This window comes from Drosophila grimshawi, unplaced genomic scaffold, assembly GCF_018153295.1.
Source record: "Drosophila grimshawi isolate 15287-2541.00 unplaced genomic scaffold, ASM1815329v1 contig_311, whole genome shotgun sequence".
Lineage (NCBI taxonomy): Eukaryota > Metazoa > Arthropoda > Insecta > Diptera > Drosophilidae > Drosophila > Drosophila grimshawi.
Window position 1 is genome coordinate 12533577 of NW_025063098.1, and position 20682 is coordinate 12554258.

Sequence of the window (20682 nt, forward strand, 5' to 3'; positions counted from 1 at the left end):
CTTAAAACACACAGGCGCCAGTTGATGACTGAACAGTGATAGTCACAACAAAATGGACACGTTTGAAAATAGGAAAAATAGGTTAGGATTCGGAAGAGAGATTTAATAGGATAAGTGACTAATTTAATTTTTAAAGCATCAATAAATTTTAATGTTTTTCATCTGTTTACAATATTTTTCGGCAATAATAAATTGTATCCCCATAATCAGACAAACTTTTTTAATATACCTTCATCCATAAAAATACAAAATACTGATTATATTTGCATCAAACTTAGTTGACGTGTTATTAAAATCATATCGGTTATATTGAACACACAAAAATTCTTATTTTATAAAATGAATTCATATTAATTGTTAAGTGTTCAGGCAGATATAGTCTATCTTTTATTTATTTACAACCCGAATGAAATCAGCCGACATCAACAAATGCAAATTACAAAACATAAAATCTTTTAATTTAAAAGCATGAGCATCGTTTACATTCAAATGTATTCATATAAGAAATTATTTAAATACAAACTTACTGAATTTTGTCGCAAACAATAATATTGAATTTTATAATAAATTGCGAGTTAGTCATTTTTTTGTATAGACATATATTTTAATTTTCGGATGCATTACGGTTGGCATTGACAACAATACAGTAATAATGTAATATTTATAATAGTATTTTAGTCTTGACTTCGTTAGTTTGAATTTTTAGTAAGATAATATATCTAGTTTAAATTGCCAATATTTATTGAACTATCATCACTACAGCTTCCTAGAAATATCGGTATTGATTAATGGGTACAATGACTTCTATTGCTCACTGTTCTGGTCAGTTGTGGTCGTCTTCTGGCCTATAGCAATGTGTTTTTCACATGGAGAAGCCGCTCAAAAATTGTGTTTACGTTACGCGCTGTGATTATAACGAGAGAGTGGCTCTAAAGATGCCGATGCCGACGTCGACTTGTAGATGGACATGTGCTATCTAACGTATGCGATAGAAGCCCCAACATCACTTGAGGCCAATCTGTGTTTTTTTTTTCCTTTTATACTGCAGTTGTTGCTGTTCTTGTTGACGTAGTGGTTGTGTGATCCAGTTGTTTATCTTTTTCATTAGCCTGGGCGGCCTGTCATCTGTACCGTCGCCTGTCGATCGTCTGTCGTTTGACAAAACGCCTACCGGGCAGAAGAGACCGTCAGGTTGGCAGCCCACCATTTACCAAACGGGCTGTGACTTTTCCACACTTTACCATGCACATCAGACCCAATCGAACCTGTAACTGCAACTGAAACTGCAGCCGGCAGTTGGCAGCCTTCGCCTTAGCCTTAGCCTTAGCCTTTGGAGTTAAGTGACTGACGCAAATTGCGCAATTCTTATTACAATTACTTTGCAACTAGCTGAGGCTGTTGCCTGATGCTGCAACTGCAGCATAGTCTGTGATCCATACGCAGTATATACTTCAATCGGTGCTCTTTTCCGCGTTCACAAGTTTACCTCTTGGTGCATTTTTCTAATACTTTGTTAAAAAAAAAAAAAAAACAATTTTTATTGAAATTATTTGGCCTTTGGCTGTACTTGCACCAGGGTTGGGGTCTGGAACTGTCGGATCGTTTGTCAGTCTGTGGCTACCAGTCTTTTTTTTTGTTGGATTCTCTAAAAGATAGTCATTAGCACAAAAGATTGCTTTTGCCACGGCTGCTGCTTCTGCTTCTCAGTCCGCTTAAACGGGGTAATTACCTTTCGGGTCTGTCTTATATAAAAAAAAAACAGAAAAAACACATGATACCAAAAAACAACCAAAACAATAGCAACCAAACTGATCGTTTTGTCGAGGAAATGAAAACGTAACAAAATTAATTTGCAACGGTTCAGGCGCTCAATGGCTCATAACTGGCGTGTGGCAGGCAAACCCCAGTTCCCATTGTCGAGCGACAGACCGACAGACATTGGTCTTCATTTCGAAGTGAAATAAAGTTATTAGAGTGAAATTTGGTTTTGCTATTTTGCGGTTAAATTTGTAATCCATTGAGCAGTTGTAATGGCATCAGGAAGCCATTGACAGCCAATCGCTAAATAGATTCGAAGAGAGATGAAATACTGAAATTAAAGTCATTCGTTCTGAATTTCAATTTCAATCTTCAGTTGTTTCCATCTGTTTACAGATGACGTGCATAAAAATTATGGTTTCACCTTATAGATCTATAATTTTCATCAACTTAAATGCCAGGCATAAAGTTGATGGGAACCGACCGATAAACGAGTATTCAGACATATTTGCGATAAGCGTTGCCATCAATTCAGACACTTCCACTGTGAAAATAGTTCACAATAATTGTTAATAATCACACATATTTCAACACCAATGTTTTCGATATAAGCTATTGTAATAAGCTGCAATTTTAATTAATTTAAACAAGATTATTATCATTATGGCGCAAATCACAATTTTTTATAATTTTTATTAGCTGCATGTGTACAAATATACATATTTTCTTATATTATCGGAATTTTATTCAATATTCAATGTTAATATGTAAACTAGTTCGGTTCCTTCAAACGAATTCTTCATTATACATCATAGATCATTCTTTAAAGACTTGTCCCAGTAAATAAAGTATTGAGAGATCATCCATTCAAGTTTTTTTTTTTCTTTTCGGTAACGGCTTTTTTATATTTGTTTTTGTTACTTTCCAAGGGGCAAGATGATCTATTGTAGACAATAACAAGGTAATATAAATAACTTTTGTCATTTAGTTTATTGACGTATTTAAAAAACGTTATGTGTATACATAAATCAAATCCATCGAGTTAAGTCTAATTTGCAGTATTTTCAATGCATTCCTCTGCGATCAATTTTACCACAATATTCTGTCTACAAAGATTTGTAATTGAGTGCGTCGCTTTCTTTAGATTAGTATTGGTGGGTTTGCGCGGCCAATGGCCGAGGGCCAAGAGCATGCATTACTGGTCATATAGAAGTATGTACCTATAGTTATCTAATAATTATACCTCTGCAAGATTCCACTCAACATACTCGAGTAAAAAAACTAACAATAAATTTTTTGCTTTTTCTCTACTCTACTCCAGACATGTGCCCGGCACGTTACCGATGAAGCAAGCAACTTTAATCAGACTCAGACACAGGTAAGTTGTCAACCGGGGGGCTGGGTGGGATGGTAAACAACGTATGATGTTACCAGCTCGGGCTATAGTATGAGTGTGGGTGGCTTGTGGTGTTTGGTGCATCAGGCGAAACGCAAACATCTAATTTGATGGCGTGTGCTCTATGCGGTGGAATTGAGTAAACTTTAATTAAATTTCAAAATGATTCCGCTTTGATGAGCTCTTGGCCCATCTTGGGATGCAAGTCTCTGACGTCTGACTACGGGTGCTTTGTCTTGCCACATGTGATTATTAATTGTAGCATGTGTCGTCGTCGTCTAGCTGTAAAACATATTCGTGCGATCACAATAAATTTTTTCTATCACTATTTTTTTTTTTTTCGCGTTGCGCCAAAACAAAAACTGATTATGAGGCAAAAGTGAAAAGTTGTAATTAAACCAGTCACTGGCTGGCTGCAGTACAGCGAAAAAAAACTATATGTATACTATATATATATATATATATAAATAAAAACTTCAACTACAACTGTAACTGCAACGACAACAGCAACCACATCTGGTAATCATAAAGAGTAGAAATCGTCGAGGCGACGTGCCCGTTTTTTAGTTGTAGTTGTGGTTGTTGCTGTTGCTGTTGTTTGGAGTGCCCAACATGCGACAAGTGCACCTAATTAGTAGGGAGCATAAGGCAAAGGGGATCTGGGATGATTTTGGGGGTATGGTCGGCTACTGCCACATGTCCAGCTCTCATGCAGTTCCGGCAGCTTACATGTCTAATGCTAAATTGCCATGTGTTTTTTTTTTAATTTTTGTGTGTCTGTTTTTTTTTTTTGCAGATCCACAGCATCGAAGATGTGGCCCAAACAGCGTTGGCTAGTCAACAGAGCAACTGCAGCGATATCGGCGAGGAGCAGCAGACACCAAATAGTAGAAGTATTAGTAGGCTTAATCTTAGTCAATTGCCTTGCCTCAGCGACAGCGGCGCTTATCACACCACCGGACAGTAGCAGCAGCAACAGTTTTGACTACGAGTCCACAAATGATGATGAGGGCAGAACGTCCCAGTTGCCTAGTTTCTATCGCAGTCCACATCGCCTTGATGGCTACTATACGCCAGTGGATCTGCAGCGCAGCCACAACTTTAAGATAAGCCCAAAACCGTGTTCCTTTGGACGCATCGAGGGCACCTGCATGTTCGTCTGGGAGTGTATCAAGTCCGAGGGGCAGCACGTGGGTATGTGCGTTGACTCGTTCATGTTTGGCTCGTGCTGTGCTCACAACTACACCGAAAATATTGTGTTGCCACACACAGCCTTCTCCTATACGCGACCCACCAAGCCCCTCTCACTGAGGCCGCGACCACCGCCGCAGCCGCACAAGCCGCTAATCAGGTGAGTAAACAAACAAAGGCGGCTCAAATGCGTTTTCATTTGAAGCTTAAATACATTACGCTGCTGAGTTTTCCAAATTAATTTCTCTACAAACATAAAATTTTAATGTTTACACTATGACCAAAACATATACACGACGAGAAAGCTTAAAGTAAATTAAATTACATCGAAGTATTGCCACAACAGTTACAGAATTTTCAAAATATAAACTAGAACACTAATGAATTAGAGAAATATGACATATGAGATTAAAGCGAATTGAAAACGATTGTTTAATTTATAGAGATATGATAGGAAAGGTATTCAAACGCTGCCAAATGATTTCCACAATTAGTCATCTATATATTCCTAATAAACACTACGTTCCTTTTCTATATTTAGTGGTATGACAACAATAGAGCGTCCGCATGGCGCTGGAACATTGGTAATTCGTCCTTCCGGGCCGGTGCATCAGGGCACATTGTCCAGGCCGCATCCGAAACCGACGTTATTGCCTGATTTGCAGAGTGCGTCTAGCCAGGCTACAGCCAGTTCAAGTGAGTATAGAATGGCGCCTTATTGCATTGTTGTGAAGGACTTATGGACTCACAACGAATAACAAACAACAATTACACCAACAGATAGTATTTGGCATACATCAACGCAACAGCAGTCGCTGTCGCAGTCGCAGTCGCTGCATCAGCAGCTACACTGGCACATGACCACCGAGCCAAGCTTTATTACCAAGCCGCGACCCACCGGCTGGACCAAGCCCGGCATCATCAATTTACCATCGCCCATGCGTCCCTCCAAGCCGCCAAGGCCCACAAAGAAGCCGATTGTCTACGAGCGGCCACCGCTAACGCCGCTGCCGACGACGTCGTCGTCAACGCCAACCACAATGATGCTGTCGGCGCAGACGAGACCGAAGCCTAAGCCCAAACCCAAACCCACACCGACCAGACCTCAGGTATGTAAATACGCGACTCCCATCACAGTTGCCAGTGCTTGCCACAATTCTTCATTCTGTGCCGGTCTCTCTGTCTCTCTCTCTCTCTCTCTCTCATTCGATCCGAGTGTGTCTGTGTGATGCATTGATGTCGAAAGCGAAACAAACAAGCGACGAGGTCATTTACTCCTCGATCAACTCATGCTCACTGATGCTCCGATGCTCTGACTGCGGCCAGAGCCTTGGGGGACATTTTATTGTTTCCACAAAGCCAGAGCCAAAGCTGATGTAAGATTTGTCTTGTTGCCCCTGGCGGCAACGATGCTGACGAACTCAATAAGTTCATTTGTGAGGTGTGTGGTTATGTGCCTTGTTAGATGGGGTAAATGTATCAAAAGAATGTCCAATAATTTGTATAAGCATATTGCATTTTAGCAAGCTAAGCATGCATGCAATCTATGCCATATTTTTTCAAATCCATATTTAGTTCTTTGAAGTTTATTTGTGTTTTTATCTTGGTCAGGGTACTTCAACGTCGACTTGCGTAATATACAATTGTTTTCACCTCCTTCGAGACTTCGCAATGGAATGAAAAATTGATTCTTTGCATGTGAAATATTTTAAGCTCCTTGGGTAACTATTAGCATAATGTTTACCACTTTTGGCTTCCCTGCAGCTGTCGCCGGCCACATCATTAGCCACGTCGTCCTCATCAGCATCCACAATAACCACAACAACGACAAAGGGTACAACAACAACAACAACAACTACGAGGAAACCCACAAGGCCCTATCAGCGACCCACCACAGCAGCAGCAGGAACGACGACAACAACATCAACAACTACAACAGGAGGAACAACAGCAGCCGCATCAACTACTAGACCGCGTCCGAGTCCAAGCAGCGATCGTCCAATGGCGCAGCAGCCCACACGCCATCCCATAATACAACAGCCGGCCACGATGGGCATTGAATCCAATGAGATAACGGACTCCTCCACACATGATGCCGGCACAGCGATGCTGGGCCATGTGAAGACCATTTCGGCTGCACGCAGCGGTAAGTATTAAGCACAGCCACGCCCACTGCATTTGACACAATCCAATTTGTTGTGTGTACATACATATACATATATACTTCTATATCTACATACATACATTATGTATATGCAGAGTGTGGAGTGCCGATGCTGACGCGTCCAGAGACGCGCATTGTGGGCGGCAAGAGCGCAGCCTTCGGTCGTTGGCCCTGGCAGGTGTCTGTGCGACGCACCTCGTTCTTTGGCTTCTCCAGTACCCATCGCTGCGGTGGCGCTTTGATCAACGAGAACTGGATAGCAACGGCGGGGCACTGTGTAGACGAGTAAGTACACTAAAAAAAAAAAAAAAAAATTAAAATAAAATATATACACTTAGTAAAAAATCCGAAGTCAAATAGTTCTTAAGTGGTGTGATAATTTCAAATGTTCTCAAATCCAGTGTAAAATATGACATACAACTGCAATTTAACTAAAAAATCAATTCAAATTCCTAGCCTTTGATCTACCACATAGCTGCTCCAGTTTGAGTTAAGTGAAGGAAAAACTTTTTGATTTCAATTTATTGTCAGCTAAGGAAAAAGTCGGTGTATTTCGAGAACAACTTCTAACTTTAGCTGAATCATTTTCTTTAGCGATTTTATTTTCTGTGTATGACTGCAGCCGTATCTAGAAAACACAACTGACTGCAATTTCCGCTGCAACTACTACACACGCTCACTGTCTCTACCACTCTCTCTCTCTCTCTCTTTGCAGTCTGCTCATCTCACAGATACGCATACGCGTGGGCGAATACGATTTCTCGCATGTGCAGGAGCAGCTGCCTTACATTGAGCGCGGCGTGGCCAAGAAGGTGGTACATCCCAAATACAATTTCTTCACGTACGAGTATGATTTGGCGCTGGTGAAGCTGGAGCAACCGCTCGAATTTGCGCCGCATGTCAGTCCCATTTGTCTGCCCGAAACGGAGAGCCTACTGATTGGCATGAATGCCACCGTCACCGGCTGGGGTCGTCTCAGTGAGGGCGGTACGCTGCCGTCGGTGCTGCAGGAGGTAAGTGCATGCGACTGGTCTCAATTTTGCCAGTCCCGCTCACATTTGCATTTGCATTTTATCACAGGTGTCGGTGCCTATTGTGAGTAATGACAATTGCAAGTCCATGTTTCTGCGCGCCGGTCGCCAGGAATTCATACCAGACATTTTTCTATGCGCTGGCTATGAAACGGGTGGCCAGGACTCGTGTCAAGGTGACTCCGGTGGGCCCTTGCAGGTAAGCTAGCCATATATACATCAAGATTTATGCTTTGCTTGAGCGCTGATTTCATTTGCAGGCCAAATCACAGGATGGTCGCTTCTTTCTGGCTGGGATCATTTCCTGGGGCATTGGTTGTGCCGAGGCCAATTTGCCTGGCGTCTGCACTCGCATCTCGAAATTTGTGCCCTGGATACTGGAGCATGTGAGATGATGATGATCAGCATGGTCATGATCAACTATGCTCAACTCTTGTTATTGTTTTAATTTATTACTTGTATCTTTAAGTTTGTGTGATTTTAATTTAAACGAATCTTAAGCTTAGTTAGCTTCAATTTAACAATTTGCATTGACCGAACTTGTGCGTATCTTTTGCCCTCCCGAACTCTTAGTCAAGCCCACTAAGTTAGTCTAGCGAAATTTGTTTGTAGGCTGATCTTAAGTTGTCTAACATAATTTGAATCGTACTTAATGAGATAATGGCATCGATATCTGTATATAGCCGTAACAAAAATATACAAAAAGTCATTTTCATTGTGCAGTTGTTGGTATTTTAGTCTAGGAATATTTAACAATTAAATAAATCTATGTAATTTATAACAAAAAATCGCATACAAACATCATTATGTTGTATCTTGCCCAAAGAACAAGTTTATTTATAAAGATGAGCTCAAATAAATCGATTGAAAATATTGTAAAAGTGATAACAAAGAACTTTGAATTAACAAAGATGTTTCTTTTTATATTAAAAAAAGTTTTAGGTATGTAAAAATTTAACCGCAAAATTTTATTTTCCCCAAACCAAGTTGAAAACTCAGCGGAAATGAATACAGAGCTGTCCACAAATTTGTATCGTAATTTTTAGTTGCTATAAAACGATTCTTTGCTTTAAAGGTTTTGGAGAGAAGATATTACTAAATGTTAAATATAAAATATTTGTATCATTTTTTTTTTAATTTTTGAAATAAAACTCCAACTTCCGGCAATTACAATTCTCAAAAAAAAAATTATAAACACCACTGTGATTATTTCTTAAATTTGCTTTAAGGCTACAAGAAATCAGTACAATTAAATAGATAGAATATAAAAGAAAAACTTACTATTTGATTCCCATCGCTTTAAAGCTGGTTTACTTTACACTATAGTAATTGAAAGCTGTCTAGACTGTCTCTCAATTGATGCTCATTATTGATCGATGTACCCTCGCAGCGACAATTACATTGATACATATACAGCACACCGCAATTATGCATTATCATTATTACAATCTTCAATACAAACGCTTCAATTTGATTCGCAGTTGTCTTCAACTCCCGTGAGTCAAGTGCGTAAATGATGTACACAACAATTGCAGTTAACGGCAACGTCAATTTCAATTCATTCATTAACTTTTCAGTCAGCACCGATGTATAGCTTGAGGGCAATGGAATGATTGGCACAATCGATAGGTACGTAAAAATCACATGTTGGCTGTTCTGTGATTTTCACTTTTCAGAAGTGACTTTTGATACCAGTTGAATAATTCGTGAATAACGAACAAAATTATAAAGTTAAAGCGAAATTGGTGCAAGAATCTGGTCGGAAAAATATTATAAATTGGTTTTCACTTTTGATAAGCAACATGATTTTATTGCAGGCAGCACAAACATGCAAACATAATAGTTATACAGAGAACTGTAATAATGATCGCAAATATATATACTATCATGTATACATTCCTATAGACAAAAACGGACCTCAATTCGTTCGCTTGCAAGTGCATATCACTTATTTTTCCTTCTTCTTGGGTAGGAGCGCTTCCTTTGCCTCATCGAACAGATCTAAGGCCAGAAATTGTAATTCCTTCAGCGTTGTGGGAAACTTCTGAATTGGCTCGATTGGCACCTCCTCGCCGGGCTTTACGCCTTTGATGAAGTTGTATGCAACGGCAAAGATTTTACGTCCCTCGTACAGCACAATGCGCACATTGTCCTCCGCTTGGTGTGGATAACAGAGGGATGCAACGGTGCCAGCACCAATGGTCGTGTACAAGATCTTCTTGAAAAAACCGCCACGTGCCGCGAATATGAATCCAGCAAGACCACCCACCACAATGGCGCCACTGCGATGTATAGAATTCTGCGGCTCATTGAGGAAATCGATGGAACGCTGCGTATGCTCCCTTGCTGTATTATAATAATCGCTCACAATCGCAGTCCTATCCCCCACTACTTTGTATCCATTCTGAATCTCAGTGCGCACGGTGCGCACGCCTTCCTCTACCGATTTATGAAGCGACGACTCCCTTCTTGTGTGTTCCTGGACCCTTTGGGGACTGCAAATGGCGATGAAGTTTGAATTATACAATTTAGATTATACTCTATACACTTACGCTGGCGTCCGCAAGGAACCGTAAATCGGTAAGTCGCTAGGCTTGCAAACCATAGAGTCGTTCGTTTGTGGCTTTACTGTGGCCGCGCCAACAGCGACGGCTGCAGTCAGCATCGATGCTTTTCGCAGCATTTCTTTTATTTGTAGTTAGCCTAAGGTTGAGCTTATAAAAGAGACTGCAAATTGAACGAATAAGCTGACCGGAATTTTTAGTTTGATCGAAATGTAACTTTTATTACCTCAGTTTGTTTGATACATTGCATAATGTGTCAACGAGACGGTACGACTGCTTGATCACACACACAGCTGATTGACATTTGAGCCCATCTGGCAACGCTGCGGCAATAAAATGTATTTAAAGTTAGTAACTAGCTGATTTAGTTTATTTCAAATTAGCAAGGGAGAAAATCTTTAAAGTTTTAAAACAGTACACAGCTCGTTAAATAAAATAAATGTACGGAAAAGTAATGATTTTTATATTCGATTTCTTAATGCATCTGCGATACGGTTCGACAAAGATGTGTACAGTTTGAATTACGATGGCAACGCTATAGCTCGCACTTTCTTTTAAAATCAACTACCAAGTCGCACCATGAAACTATGTTAATAAACATAATAAATCTAATTTTGCACCGAAGTTTATCAAAGCAACCGTTTGATTAAAAAGAATGTGTATAACGGCTGCTCATGTACAATTCAATTACGCGCACAGTTAAAGCAGTGTTTAACAGCAAATGTTAATATATTACTTTACATCGCTGTTATTATTGGGGTTACCATAGGCGGGTGAAAGAAGAAGACACTGTTGTGCTGTTAGTTGAGTCTCGCGACTCGCGAGAAAAGCAAAGTTGAATAATAATGAAATAATAAAATCCTACTTTGCTTTTAAAATGAAACAAAAGCTTTGAACGTACTTAATGTGATGGCAGCAGGTCAGTGGCAACACCTATAAGCGATAATTTTGTTGTTTTAATCTTTAGTACACCTACAATTTGTATAACATAACATTAACATTTGTGTTTGCTTCAAATATAAAATAGTGCAAAGATAAAAATAGTAATAAATAAACCAATTGAATGTATCCAAGGAACGCAATAACAAGAAACCCTGTAGCCGCAGCGCATTCAAAGTGAAAGTCGAAGCGAAGTGATTATAATTTCACAACACCTGACACCCACTGCTGTTATCAGTGCCCGAAGCGCGCTAAAAACGCCTACAACAATAGCAGAGTGCTTAGCGCACGTAATAGCAAATTCTCAAGGACACACGAAGTAAAGTAGGTGACTTAGGCATTTATAAATAAATGAAGTCAAACTAACTAACAGTATTTATTAATGCAGTTAAACGCAACAGCGGCAGCAGCAACAGACAGCGGAAGCGGTGAACGTGCGCACAATTCTAAGAAGCAATTAATGGGGGCCATGAACCAAAAATAACAACTGAGCAACAGCAACAACTTCAACTGACTTACGGATCAAAAAGCCGTCAAACATTTACAAGTTTAACTGAGCAATAATACTAGTCATAATTTCATATGGATGCGATAGCAGGCTCTAAATTTAGGTAAGAGGTTAAAAGCGATGCCCCATAATATGACCCTGAGTTGTAAAGTAATTTTTAACTTATTAATTTTATATATATTTTTTTGTCATTGTTGATAATGATTTAATTATGAATTTGTTTTATAACTAATTAATAATTTAATGTCTTCACTGTCGTATAGCGATGTGGACGAGTATGGCTTCAAGCGGGGCGATAAGTTCGACTACAAGGCCTATGGAAAGTTCATGGATAGTTACTTAAAAACACTGACGCGGCGACGCATCAAATGGGACGCTTTATTGAAACAGAATCCAGATCTCAGCCTGCTCAGTCCGACGCTAAAGCGATATATTCGCAAGGGTATACCGGGGCCATATCGAACCAATGTTTGGATGGCAATTACTGGAGCCGATGTGCAAATGAAAAAACAGCCCAATCTATATAGTAGTTTATTAAATATTCAGCATTTTAATAAGGAAATAAGCGATTCCATATCAATCGATCTACCTCGTACTTTTCCCGACAATATCAACTTCGATTTAGAAAAGGAGCGTCTCTTCAACATACTTTGCGCCTATGCACACCATAATCGTGAGATTGGCTACTGCCAGGGTCTTAATTATATAGCCGGACTACTGCTCATTGTCACCAAAGATGAGGAGAAGTCCTTTTGGCTGCTTAAGTATATAGTTGAGCAAATTACACCACAATATCATTCACATAATATGGCCAATCTTTTGCGTGATTTGGCTGTATTTAGAGAGCTGGTGATTAGGCGTATACCGGAAGTAAATCGGCATCTGGAAGACTTGGGTGAGTTTTGGACACTCTATTATATGGAACCATATAAATACTATTTTTAATTACAGGCTTGCCCTATGCGGTGATAGCCAGTAAGTGGTTCATCTGCATATTCGCAGAGGTTCTCCCCGTGGAAACTGTCCTACGAATATGGGATTGTGTCTTCGCCGAGGGCTATAAGGTAAGTTAACTTACAGTATAAATGGTCTTTGACTAATGTTTACCAACTGCTTTTTTTTTAGATTATATTTCGTGCAGCTTTGGCCTTGTTTACGACACACAAAAGTGCAATATTGAACTGCAATGAGATCGCGACTCTGGCAAATCTGTTTCGCGAACTTATGATAAAGGATAGCATAGTCACCAACTGCCATAGCTTTATAGAATCTATGTTTGCTTTGCGTTTGAAACGCAACGAAATTGAGAGCTTGCGGAAAGTATCCGTACTAAATGGAAACTAAGCAACCAATCAAAGACAGGCCAATGGAAACAAAGACCCACATAGTATCAAACCAGAACAAAAACAAAAGGAAGCAATCGTAAAATTCAATTATTAGAGATGTAGCTTAAATGTGTCCAAAGCTTAGTAGATACTTGTATGTAACATTTTGTGTATTTGTTGTATAGCCTCATTGTAGTCAATGTATTTTGAGTATTATTCGAAACAAAACTAAATATGAAATACCAAAGTCAAATTCCAATTCGATAAACAAACATATTTAACGACATACACACATATGTTCAATTGGGTGTATTTATTAGTAGTAGACGTAGTTGTTGCCAAAAAAGAAGATTCAAAACTAACAAATCTAAAATATGTTTTCCGCCTATACGCTACATACACAAAAATGATGTTGATAATGTATGTTTGTAAATGTATTCATTCATGCGTATTTTGCGTTTTATTTAATTCTCTTGTTGATCAAAGAAGTATTTATTTTTTTTATATGTATACACTTTATATGTCGCTACGTGCGTAGTACATTTCTAGATTATACATGTAATATGTATTTTATAAATGGCGCTTAAATTGTTATATAGTTGGAAATGCCTAACTGCTAGTTGCTCGCTATGTACAAACAAGAAACAAACGAAAGAAGAAACCAACACAGAACTCACTATAACTGTTTACTATATAGATATGTATTTATAGTTTGTCGTAGAAATACTCACTGTCTACACTGATACTATACGTATATCTTGACATATAATTTAAGGAATTGATTTGTTAACAAATGTATACACAGTGTATGTCTGCCATTTAGGCAAAACAACGAACTAGCAAACAAACACAAACTAAAAATGCTTCAAAGTGTCGTCGTTTGTTTAGTGCAACTAAAATGCTTTTTAAATAAATATTATTGCTCTTTGTTAGAAAATGAGATTGTCTTTCTTATAAAAATTTATTTTATTAAGATATAGATACATGGTTGATTAGCATACATACTGGGAAGACATTTATTGGTTATTTTGTATTTTAACTGCGATTAACAGTCCAGCTGAATATGGGTAACATAGCATACTTTTTGGAGTTTCATAAATGGACCTAATTTAGTACGCACAATCAGACTTGTGGTACTTGTGGGGCATATATGGAATAGTTGAAATGATTCGATTTTCTTTACCTGTTTTTTTACCAACTGGTTTAAAATTTTCCATTTAAATTTGTTTTCTCTTGTGCCATGTCTATAGCATACCTTGTAATTTAACATCGATTTCAAAGAATATTAATCAATATTTATAGTGGTTTTTTCGTTCGTAGCTTCTAATTTGATTACCACTTGGAATATTTGGAATATTCATTGTTAAACGATTGCAATTATAAACACTGATTTAGTCTATGTATCCAATCGCAGACAAATTTGTATATAATGCGCTTATGGCATGCCACAATGTGCACCACACATTGGCTCCGAGGACAATGCCAGCGATGTGAGCAAAGTTCGACGCCCGGGATGCACTCCCAGATTCTCCCAATTGATCCAGGAGAGGCGAGCCGTTAGATCGCTCGTATTCCAATTAGCCCGATCCGCTTTGATCTCACCACGCAGGCACTTCTCCACATATGTGAGCGGGTCGTATTCCGTTAGCAACACCTCCCGTAATAGTGATATATAGGCAATGGCCAGGCGCAGGGTATCAATCTTGCTCAGACGCTTCTCATATGGAAATGTGGGCACATGAACCCGCAGCTCATCGAATGCGGAATTGATACTACTGCAGAGCGCAAAAGAAAGAGAAGAGACATAGAAATGCTCATTAGTAGGCTGACCCACAGAGTGCAGGGTTTAACTAAGTGTGAAATGGAAAAGACCATTTAGTGTACCCAGTAGGTGCGGACCTCTGGATGCGTTTCCTTTCTCGCACGTTTGCCTGTTGTCTTTGGATCTTGTAGCTGGAAGCAGCAGCTGCACCATAGTTAGCATTCGATGGTCCCGCTCCCGTGCTAGAACCTAATGATCCACCTGCACCTACACCGCCTCCACCTCCAGCACCGCCACCCCCACTGCTGCTAGCTGTTGGACTATTGCACATCATGGGCGTGGCACTATTGGAATTGAGCCCCACCAGTGTGTTGGTATTAGTGGAGGAGTCCAGCAGGTTTTCTGAAAATATTATAAAGTTATGTAACTGCTACTTAGGATATGTATTTATTTACACTTTTTTTTTTATTCTGTTCACTCATTTAATTTCTTCACTTGGCTCTAATTTAAAAACTTGGTATGAATAATTTTTAGCCGCAGGCAATGCATACTTTTGAGTCGGATATATCTAAGGGCATTCGAACTATTCAAATGTATCGAAAGTTGTATTCAAAAGCTGTATTTTTCTCCGAGATCTTGTAAACATTGTATATCATACAACTTTCTTAGAAACAATGAATTATTAATTGAGCTATATTAATCAACCTATCCTGACTAATAAACTATTGGTTGAGATTGGGTTGCTATATTCTAAATTTACTATATGTCCACAAGCTACTTTTTTTGCGCATCGAATATATCTTTCCTTTCTCTGCAAACTTACCGTTTCCGTGTTGTAAGTAATGCTGTTGAATGTGCCGCAAATTGTTGGAGCTCAGACGCAGACCAGAACCGCCAGACGAAATGCCTCCAGCTGCACCGCCGACGCCACTCTGATGTTGACCCGCATAGATGCAGGAGGGCAGTTCATTAATTAGATCGTCGTCAAAGTTATGATAGGGTAAATGGCTGTTAAGAAAATGTAAAATTTAAAGTAACAAATAAAACTTGCCGTCGGAAAGTATTTTTGGATTTTATTTGGGAAAACTCATTTAAGTTTCTTATTTAAGCTTTTTCTTTGAAGTAACAATCTTATATTTTTATGTATTTAATATCTATTTCTCTATTTTCACTATTTTTGTCTCACCTTATGGGTGGGGAGGAGGACGAATCTGGTAATTGATTGCGCGACATTTTATTTTCTTATATTTTGCAAACTTCTTTGCTTTTATACTTTTGAGTATATTTAATAGACGCGCTTGCGATGTCCAATAAGTTAAAATGTGTAATGAGCTCATCTCCTGGGAATTCTGTGCCTTTTATAGCAGAGTCAGATCCAATTGGAATTGCCACAACTCTGCCAGGGTCTGCAATGTGTTTGGTATCATCAACCCCTAAACGTCCTTGCAACTATTCGCCCGGATTCTGTGGGCGGAGCTTGTCAAGTACTACAGGGTGATTTCGTGCAAAGCGACTTCACGGCGTAAGCTGTGAGAAATTTATAGGGCATATCTCTTCAAGGAGACCAATTTTTATTGGAAGTTAATTTACATAGTTAGTCTGACATATTAAAATTATTATTTTGATCTGGGTATGTCTTATTATATATATATATATATATATATATATATATATATATATATATATATATATGTGATATATATTCCTAATTTTTAAATCTGTATTTTACTCACTTTGAAACATTTTTAAAATAGTTATATTACTTGGTTTGAACAAAAAAAAAAAAATAACACGAAATGTTCCTTAATCACATTGGACATTTTGATTTATTATAAAGGAAAAGTATATTAAAAAGGAATCATTTATAACAGTGTAAGTTGAAAGTCATGTAAATTTTGTTCTAATCATTGTATAAAAATAAAACATAAACCACATTCATAATAGTTTCATATAAATTCTATATAAACAACACAACCTAAGACATTACGCGAGTTAATTAAAGCTAGATTTAAGAAATATATATACTATATAGGTAGTAATTAAGATAATATTTATTGCACTAATTCGTGTGATAAATTATTACTTACAGAATTGGAATTAAAAAAATGAAACTAAAAAGCTGATAATTGAATCTTATATTTTATTTATTTATGTTAAATCATATAAACATTTATTTCCATAAATGCATATTTCTGATACATTTTTTTTAAATTGATTGAGTATAAATCTTTAAAATGTAATTAATCGAAATTTATAACATTATTATTATTATGTTAAAACTCTTCTCAATGCATGTAAAGTGTGCTTTGTAGTCTCTATAACTGATTACGTTGCCAAGCTTATATTGTTTGCTTCACCTGTTTTTGACATTTTGCCATTATACTTCGCACAGCAGGCAGCAGCCATGTTTGTGCGCCTGTCAGCTTTCTGTACGTACGCACAGAATAAGGGGGCCGCTGAGAGAGAATCACTCTCTGCATATCTCTCTCGAACTTTACCCACATGGAATCCAGCTTAGTTTAGTGGCATATGCGTCACAAGGTTCTCAACAAGTAACATGGACTGTTAGTAATGTGAGATCAACATAGTGGCGGCAGAGCTGATCGTGATCCAACCTGTTGACATTCTGGGCACGAGACACGAGAGGGTTCATCGAAGCTGTGAGATTCCCACGAGACCTCAAATTGAGCGCAAAACTGCAAAACAATTAGACCACTGCCGATAGCGGACAGTAAAGATTCACGGCTCATTAAACAAATGCTACACTATCTGCATAGAGTGTCAGTCCTACGTATACATTGCTGTTGTGTATATCTGTAGCTGAAAGGGAACCACTTGAAACCGCAAAATTGTCAACGCCAGACAAACAGGGCAATTGTTGAAATTGAATTATGTTTATTTGATGTTTTGGTTTACGCACAAATTAGCTACGTCAGAGTTCTCGCCCCGCCCAGCGGCAGGCGACCAGGTCGTGTGCTCGCTGTAACCCCGAGGCGCGAAAAACCAGCGCCGGCAAAAGTCGAACAGTGCCAGACAATATGCTAGGGCGGACGCGGATGCGCAAACCTTTTCATTACCAGTCAAATTGGTCGTCGCACGCGCCGGCGCACACTCCGCGGCACAAAGCTGATGACAGTAATCAGTTTTGATGCAGGGTAAGTGCCCCGGCGCCTATATCCTGAATATATGTGTACGAATACGAGCCCAAAGCTGACATCCTTAAGTGAAATCTTGTTACAAACCAATGTAAACACGATTGTTAATTTAACTTTTGCAATCGCTGCAGCCACCCCCGATGACTGGTAGTTTACTATACTAGCTGTTGTTGTTGTTGTTGTTGGTAGTGCTATTGTTGTTGTTGGTAGAATGCGGCGGATATGTCATTGGACCACAATTAAATTATCGCATTTCAAACGAGTGCACCCGAGAGCAAGGCGATAATCTCCAATCCACACTTCTTTCCACTTGGACTTGACCGACTGTGGGAACAAACGGAAATAAATAATATACACTCATTTGATTTGCATATTATCGTACTTGTCGGCTTTAAGCCTGCCAAACATAATAATTGGGCTTATACATTTATTTTGAAATGGGTTACATTTTTTTTTTCAATTTGAGAACAATAATTTCACATCTATTCAGGTACTCAGCTTGTAATATTTTTAAAGCTAATGTCTTCTACTTGATATTATGGAAACCATTTATAATTATTTTATTTCTTCATTTTATTCATAAAATTATTAATTATGAAATGATATTTTCGATATTAATAATAATTTTGTCGATATGTTCTTATCTACTTAATTCAGTCTTTGTATAGGGTGTTGGGTGTACGTATGACTATTCAGTGTTGTTGTTCATAATATTAAAAATAATAAATAATTAGATAGGGGAAAATATAATAATATAGCTCCACCAAAGTCTAATTGTGCCTAGCAAATGAAAAGTTAGGTGTTGTAATGGGAATCAAATAAAAAAAATACATGAAAATGTTATTAATCGTAAGTTCGGAAGCTAAATTCAAACAAAACATAAAATATATTTAAAGTATTAGAGTATATTTAAATTTTGAAGATGTGCAAATAAAATGCATAAATGCATAATGCCACAATCGATTGAGCCTCGAACATTAAACAGCAACTGCAACTTTAATCGTAGACTTACGACTATTTTATAAAAAACTAAATGAAGTTTTCTTATATAATATAAAATCTGCCAATAAGTCAAGAATAACAAAGTAAGGTATTTTAAACCTTTCGCTCAATATAGTAGAGCACTCAGCTCAAATTCCCATGATAAAAATATAATTTTTATCTCTAATCCAAGCGCTGTCCCATCATTTAAAAAAAAATTACTTCAAGGGTTGGCAAACAACAACAACAACAACAGAATCAACAAAACAGATTGATAGTGTCAAGGAGTATTCAACTGGAGCAGCACCCATCAAACACACTCACACACCACCGTTGTGCTAACCCAGTCTCTGGTTGCCTGAACCAGGAACTTGGGTCTGGAACATATCGATTAGCGTTTTGCATCCACATCAGAAATGCAGAGAGCAAATTTTTCTGTGAATTTCTGCGCTGACACACGACCAGCAAGCAGCGGGCATTTTTGACGCAGGATAATCCCACCCCAGCCCTATTCCGCAGTCGCACCCCCAACCCTCGACCACAATTCGTTGAGGCTGTTTGAGCTGTTTAAAGCAATTGTCTGCGAAATTGTTTGTTTATTTTGATGTTGTTTAATGCGTGCTAAATCTCTGCCATATTATGCGGTTACGGTTGAGAAATATCCTGGGAAAAGTAAACAGCTTCAGTGCCTCCGGAGCGTGGTGAATTCAAGTTAGGATATTTTGAAAGCTTTTTGAGTGCTTTTTGGTTCGAAACCCATCTTGGTGGTGTTTTTGGGCTATGCACTTGCGAAAAAGATTTTGTTGGCATAACTTTGCAAAACTGTTGGGTTGAATTCGTCTTGATTCGTCGCAATCTAATCTTGTGGATATTAATAAAGCGAAGACGAAGTAAACAAATCATTTTATAAGCATTTATTTACTGAACAAAATGTATTGTATCGATTGATGCAAAAGTACTCATGTTTGAAGTATATATGATTAATCTGACTTGCTTGAAGCAGTAGCATCCTTACTTTTATATCTCAATATCTTCGTATTTCGTATGAAATTATAAAGTCTCCAAAAGAATCGTTCTACAAGCTGAAATAGCATATTATATGAGTATCTATATTAGTAAGACTTAATTATTGGTTGGATCGCTTCTCACATCATTTTAGTTCGCAGTGCCTAAGACATATTAACAGATATTTTGTGTAAACTTAGCAACTACTTACTAAATATGTTCAAATATGGTATGCCATCATTATTATTTGTTTAACTAAAAACTTCGGGGTTATTTCAGTTCAACACGATGTCTGGCTATATTATTCAGCTGTCAATTAAATTCATACTCGAGTTTTACGTTTGTGTTTTGCTTTTATTTTTTTTGCTAAACAAATGAGAATACTTTAAATACATTCAATGAACGTGTAAATACATTTTAATGGGCCAATCCCACAACAGCACCCATCCCATTCGCATTCCCATTCCGTATTCCATTGCCACAGCTCTTGACGTTGCCCACTCTCAATTATAAAAGCAGACCAAAACAAACACGACAAAAACCGGCAGCAGCAGCAGCAGCACTGCGAATTTATCATTTTGGTCATTTTATTTTATTTTATTTTTTTTTTGGGGGGTTACTCAATTCAGTTTGTTGCCGTAGTCGCAGTCGCCGAGACAGTGCGACTCAATGGCCAGAGACGGTACTGAACAAAACTGTGAAGTGAAGTGAAGTGAACAGAAGTGAAGCGACTTTAAGGCTGGCCAGAGCAGTGCTTAGTCAGTTAGTTGGCCGCTGTCCGTTGCACAGTTCGCACGTTGCGCATAAAAACTAAAAACGGCAAGCAAATAAAAATCAAAAACAATATAGAAACCGTAACTGTAACACTAAAAAGTATATATATATATATATATATATACATAT

General features: G+C 38.2%; 4 protein-coding genes across 6 annotated transcripts; 2 read left to right on the forward strand and 2 right to left on the reverse strand.

Moving 5' to 3' along the window:
* Nucleotides 1–3953: 3953 nt before the first annotated feature.
* On the forward strand, nucleotides 3954–7935 carry LOC6564023 (serine proteinase stubble). The gene is made up of 8 exons (XM_032737232.1): nucleotides 3954–4505; nucleotides 4887–5065; nucleotides 5126–5454; nucleotides 6110–6491; nucleotides 6605–6794; nucleotides 7225–7522; nucleotides 7590–7739; nucleotides 7801–7935. Exons 1-8 carry the CDS (start codon nucleotides 3967–3969, stop codon nucleotides 7933–7935), a joined length of 2202 nt encoding a protein of 733 aa, XP_032593123.1. The 5' UTR covers nucleotides 3954–3966.
* A 1386-nt stretch (nucleotides 7936–9321) lies between these two features.
* On the reverse strand, nucleotides 9322–10388 carry LOC6564022 (MICOS complex subunit MIC27). Its single transcript, XM_001989467.2, has 3 exons — nucleotides 10331–10388; nucleotides 10093–10267; nucleotides 9322–10035 (listed from the first exon to the last, which is right to left on the reverse strand). The coding sequence occupies exons 2-3, from the start codon at nucleotides 10221–10223 to the stop codon at nucleotides 9489–9491; spliced, it is 678 nt and encodes a 225-aa protein (XP_001989503.1). The 5' UTR covers nucleotides 10224–10267; nucleotides 10331–10388; the 3' UTR covers nucleotides 9322–9488.
* A 509-nt stretch (nucleotides 10389–10897) lies between these two features.
* On the forward strand, nucleotides 10898–13813 carry LOC6563443 (growth hormone-regulated TBC protein 1). Of its 2 annotated transcripts, none has more exons than XM_043215073.1 (6): nucleotides 10898–11023; nucleotides 11132–11367; nucleotides 11432–11654; nucleotides 11815–12446; nucleotides 12503–12615; nucleotides 12677–13813. In XM_043215073.1, the coding sequence occupies exons 3-6, from the start codon at nucleotides 11626–11628 to the stop codon at nucleotides 12893–12895; spliced, it is 993 nt and encodes a 330-aa protein (XP_043071008.1). In that variant the 5' UTR covers nucleotides 10898–11023; nucleotides 11132–11367; nucleotides 11432–11625; the 3' UTR covers nucleotides 12896–13813. The 2 variants fall into 2 exon arrangements, with proteins under 2 accessions (XP_043071008.1, XP_032593355.1); XM_032737464.2 differs by having other exon boundaries at nucleotides 11179–11367; nucleotides 12677–13807.
* A 285-nt stretch (nucleotides 13814–14098) lies between these two features.
* LOC6563442 (helix-loop-helix protein 13) lies at nucleotides 14099–15891 on the reverse strand. 2 transcript variants are annotated; one of them, XM_032737405.1, is made up of 4 exons: nucleotides 15825–15891; nucleotides 15462–15646; nucleotides 14776–15040; nucleotides 14099–14651 (listed from the first exon to the last, which is right to left on the reverse strand). In XM_032737405.1, the coding sequence occupies exons 1-4, from the start codon at nucleotides 15869–15871 to the stop codon at nucleotides 14312–14314; spliced, it is 837 nt and encodes a 278-aa protein (XP_032593296.1). In that variant the 5' UTR covers nucleotides 15872–15891; the 3' UTR covers nucleotides 14099–14311. The 2 variants fall into 2 exon arrangements, with proteins under 2 accessions (XP_032593296.1, XP_043070968.1); XM_043215033.1 differs by having other exon boundaries at nucleotides 14761–15040.
* Nucleotides 15892–20682: the final 4791 nt, after the last annotated feature.

What these genes read in the sequence shown, in the direction of transcription:
- LOC6564022 (XM_001989467.2), bottom strand. Translation starts at nt 10,223, where the DNA reads ATGCTGCGAAAAGCATCGATGCTGACTGCAGCCGTCGCTGTTGGCGCG. An exon ending in GGTTCCTTGCGGACGCCAGC is followed by an intron (nt 10,036 to 10,092) that starts GTAAGTGTATAG and finishes CGCCATTTGCAG; the next exon opens with TCCCCAAAGGGTCCAGGAAC.
- LOC6563442 (XM_043215033.1), bottom strand. Translation starts at nt 15,871, where the DNA reads ATGTCGCGCAATCAATTACCAGATTCGTCCTCCTCCCCACCCATAAG. An exon ending in TCCTCCTCCCCACCCATAAG is followed by an intron (nt 15,647 to 15,824) that starts GTGAGACAAAAA and finishes TTTTCTTAACAG; the next exon opens with CCATTTACCCTATCATAACT. An exon ending in CAGAGGTCCGCACCTACTGG is followed by an intron (nt 14,652 to 14,760) that starts GTACACTAAATG and finishes TGCGCTCTGCAG; the next exon opens with TAGTATCAATTCCGCATTCG.
- LOC6563443 (XM_043215073.1), top strand. Translation starts at nt 11,626, where the DNA reads ATGGATGCGATAGCAGGCTCTAAATTTAG. An exon ending in TCGGCATCTGGAAGACTTGG is followed by an intron (nt 12,447 to 12,502) that starts GTGAGTTTTGGA and finishes TTTTAATTACAG; the next exon opens with GCTTGCCCTATGCGGTGATA. An exon ending in TCTTCGCCGAGGGCTATAAG is followed by an intron (nt 12,616 to 12,676) that starts GTAAGTTAACTT and finishes CTTTTTTTTTAG; the next exon opens with ATTATATTTCGTGCAGCTTT.
- LOC6564023 (XM_032737232.1), top strand. Translation starts at nt 3,967, where the DNA reads ATGTGGCCCAAACAGCGTTGGCTAGTCAACAGAGCAACTGCAGCGATA. An exon ending in CCACACCGACCAGACCTCAG is followed by an intron (nt 5,455 to 6,109) that starts GTATGTAAATAC and finishes GCTTCCCTGCAG; the next exon opens with CTGTCGCCGGCCACATCATT. An exon ending in ACTCCGGTGGGCCCTTGCAG is followed by an intron (nt 7,740 to 7,800) that starts GTAAGCTAGCCA and finishes TTTCATTTGCAG; the next exon opens with GCCAAATCACAGGATGGTCG.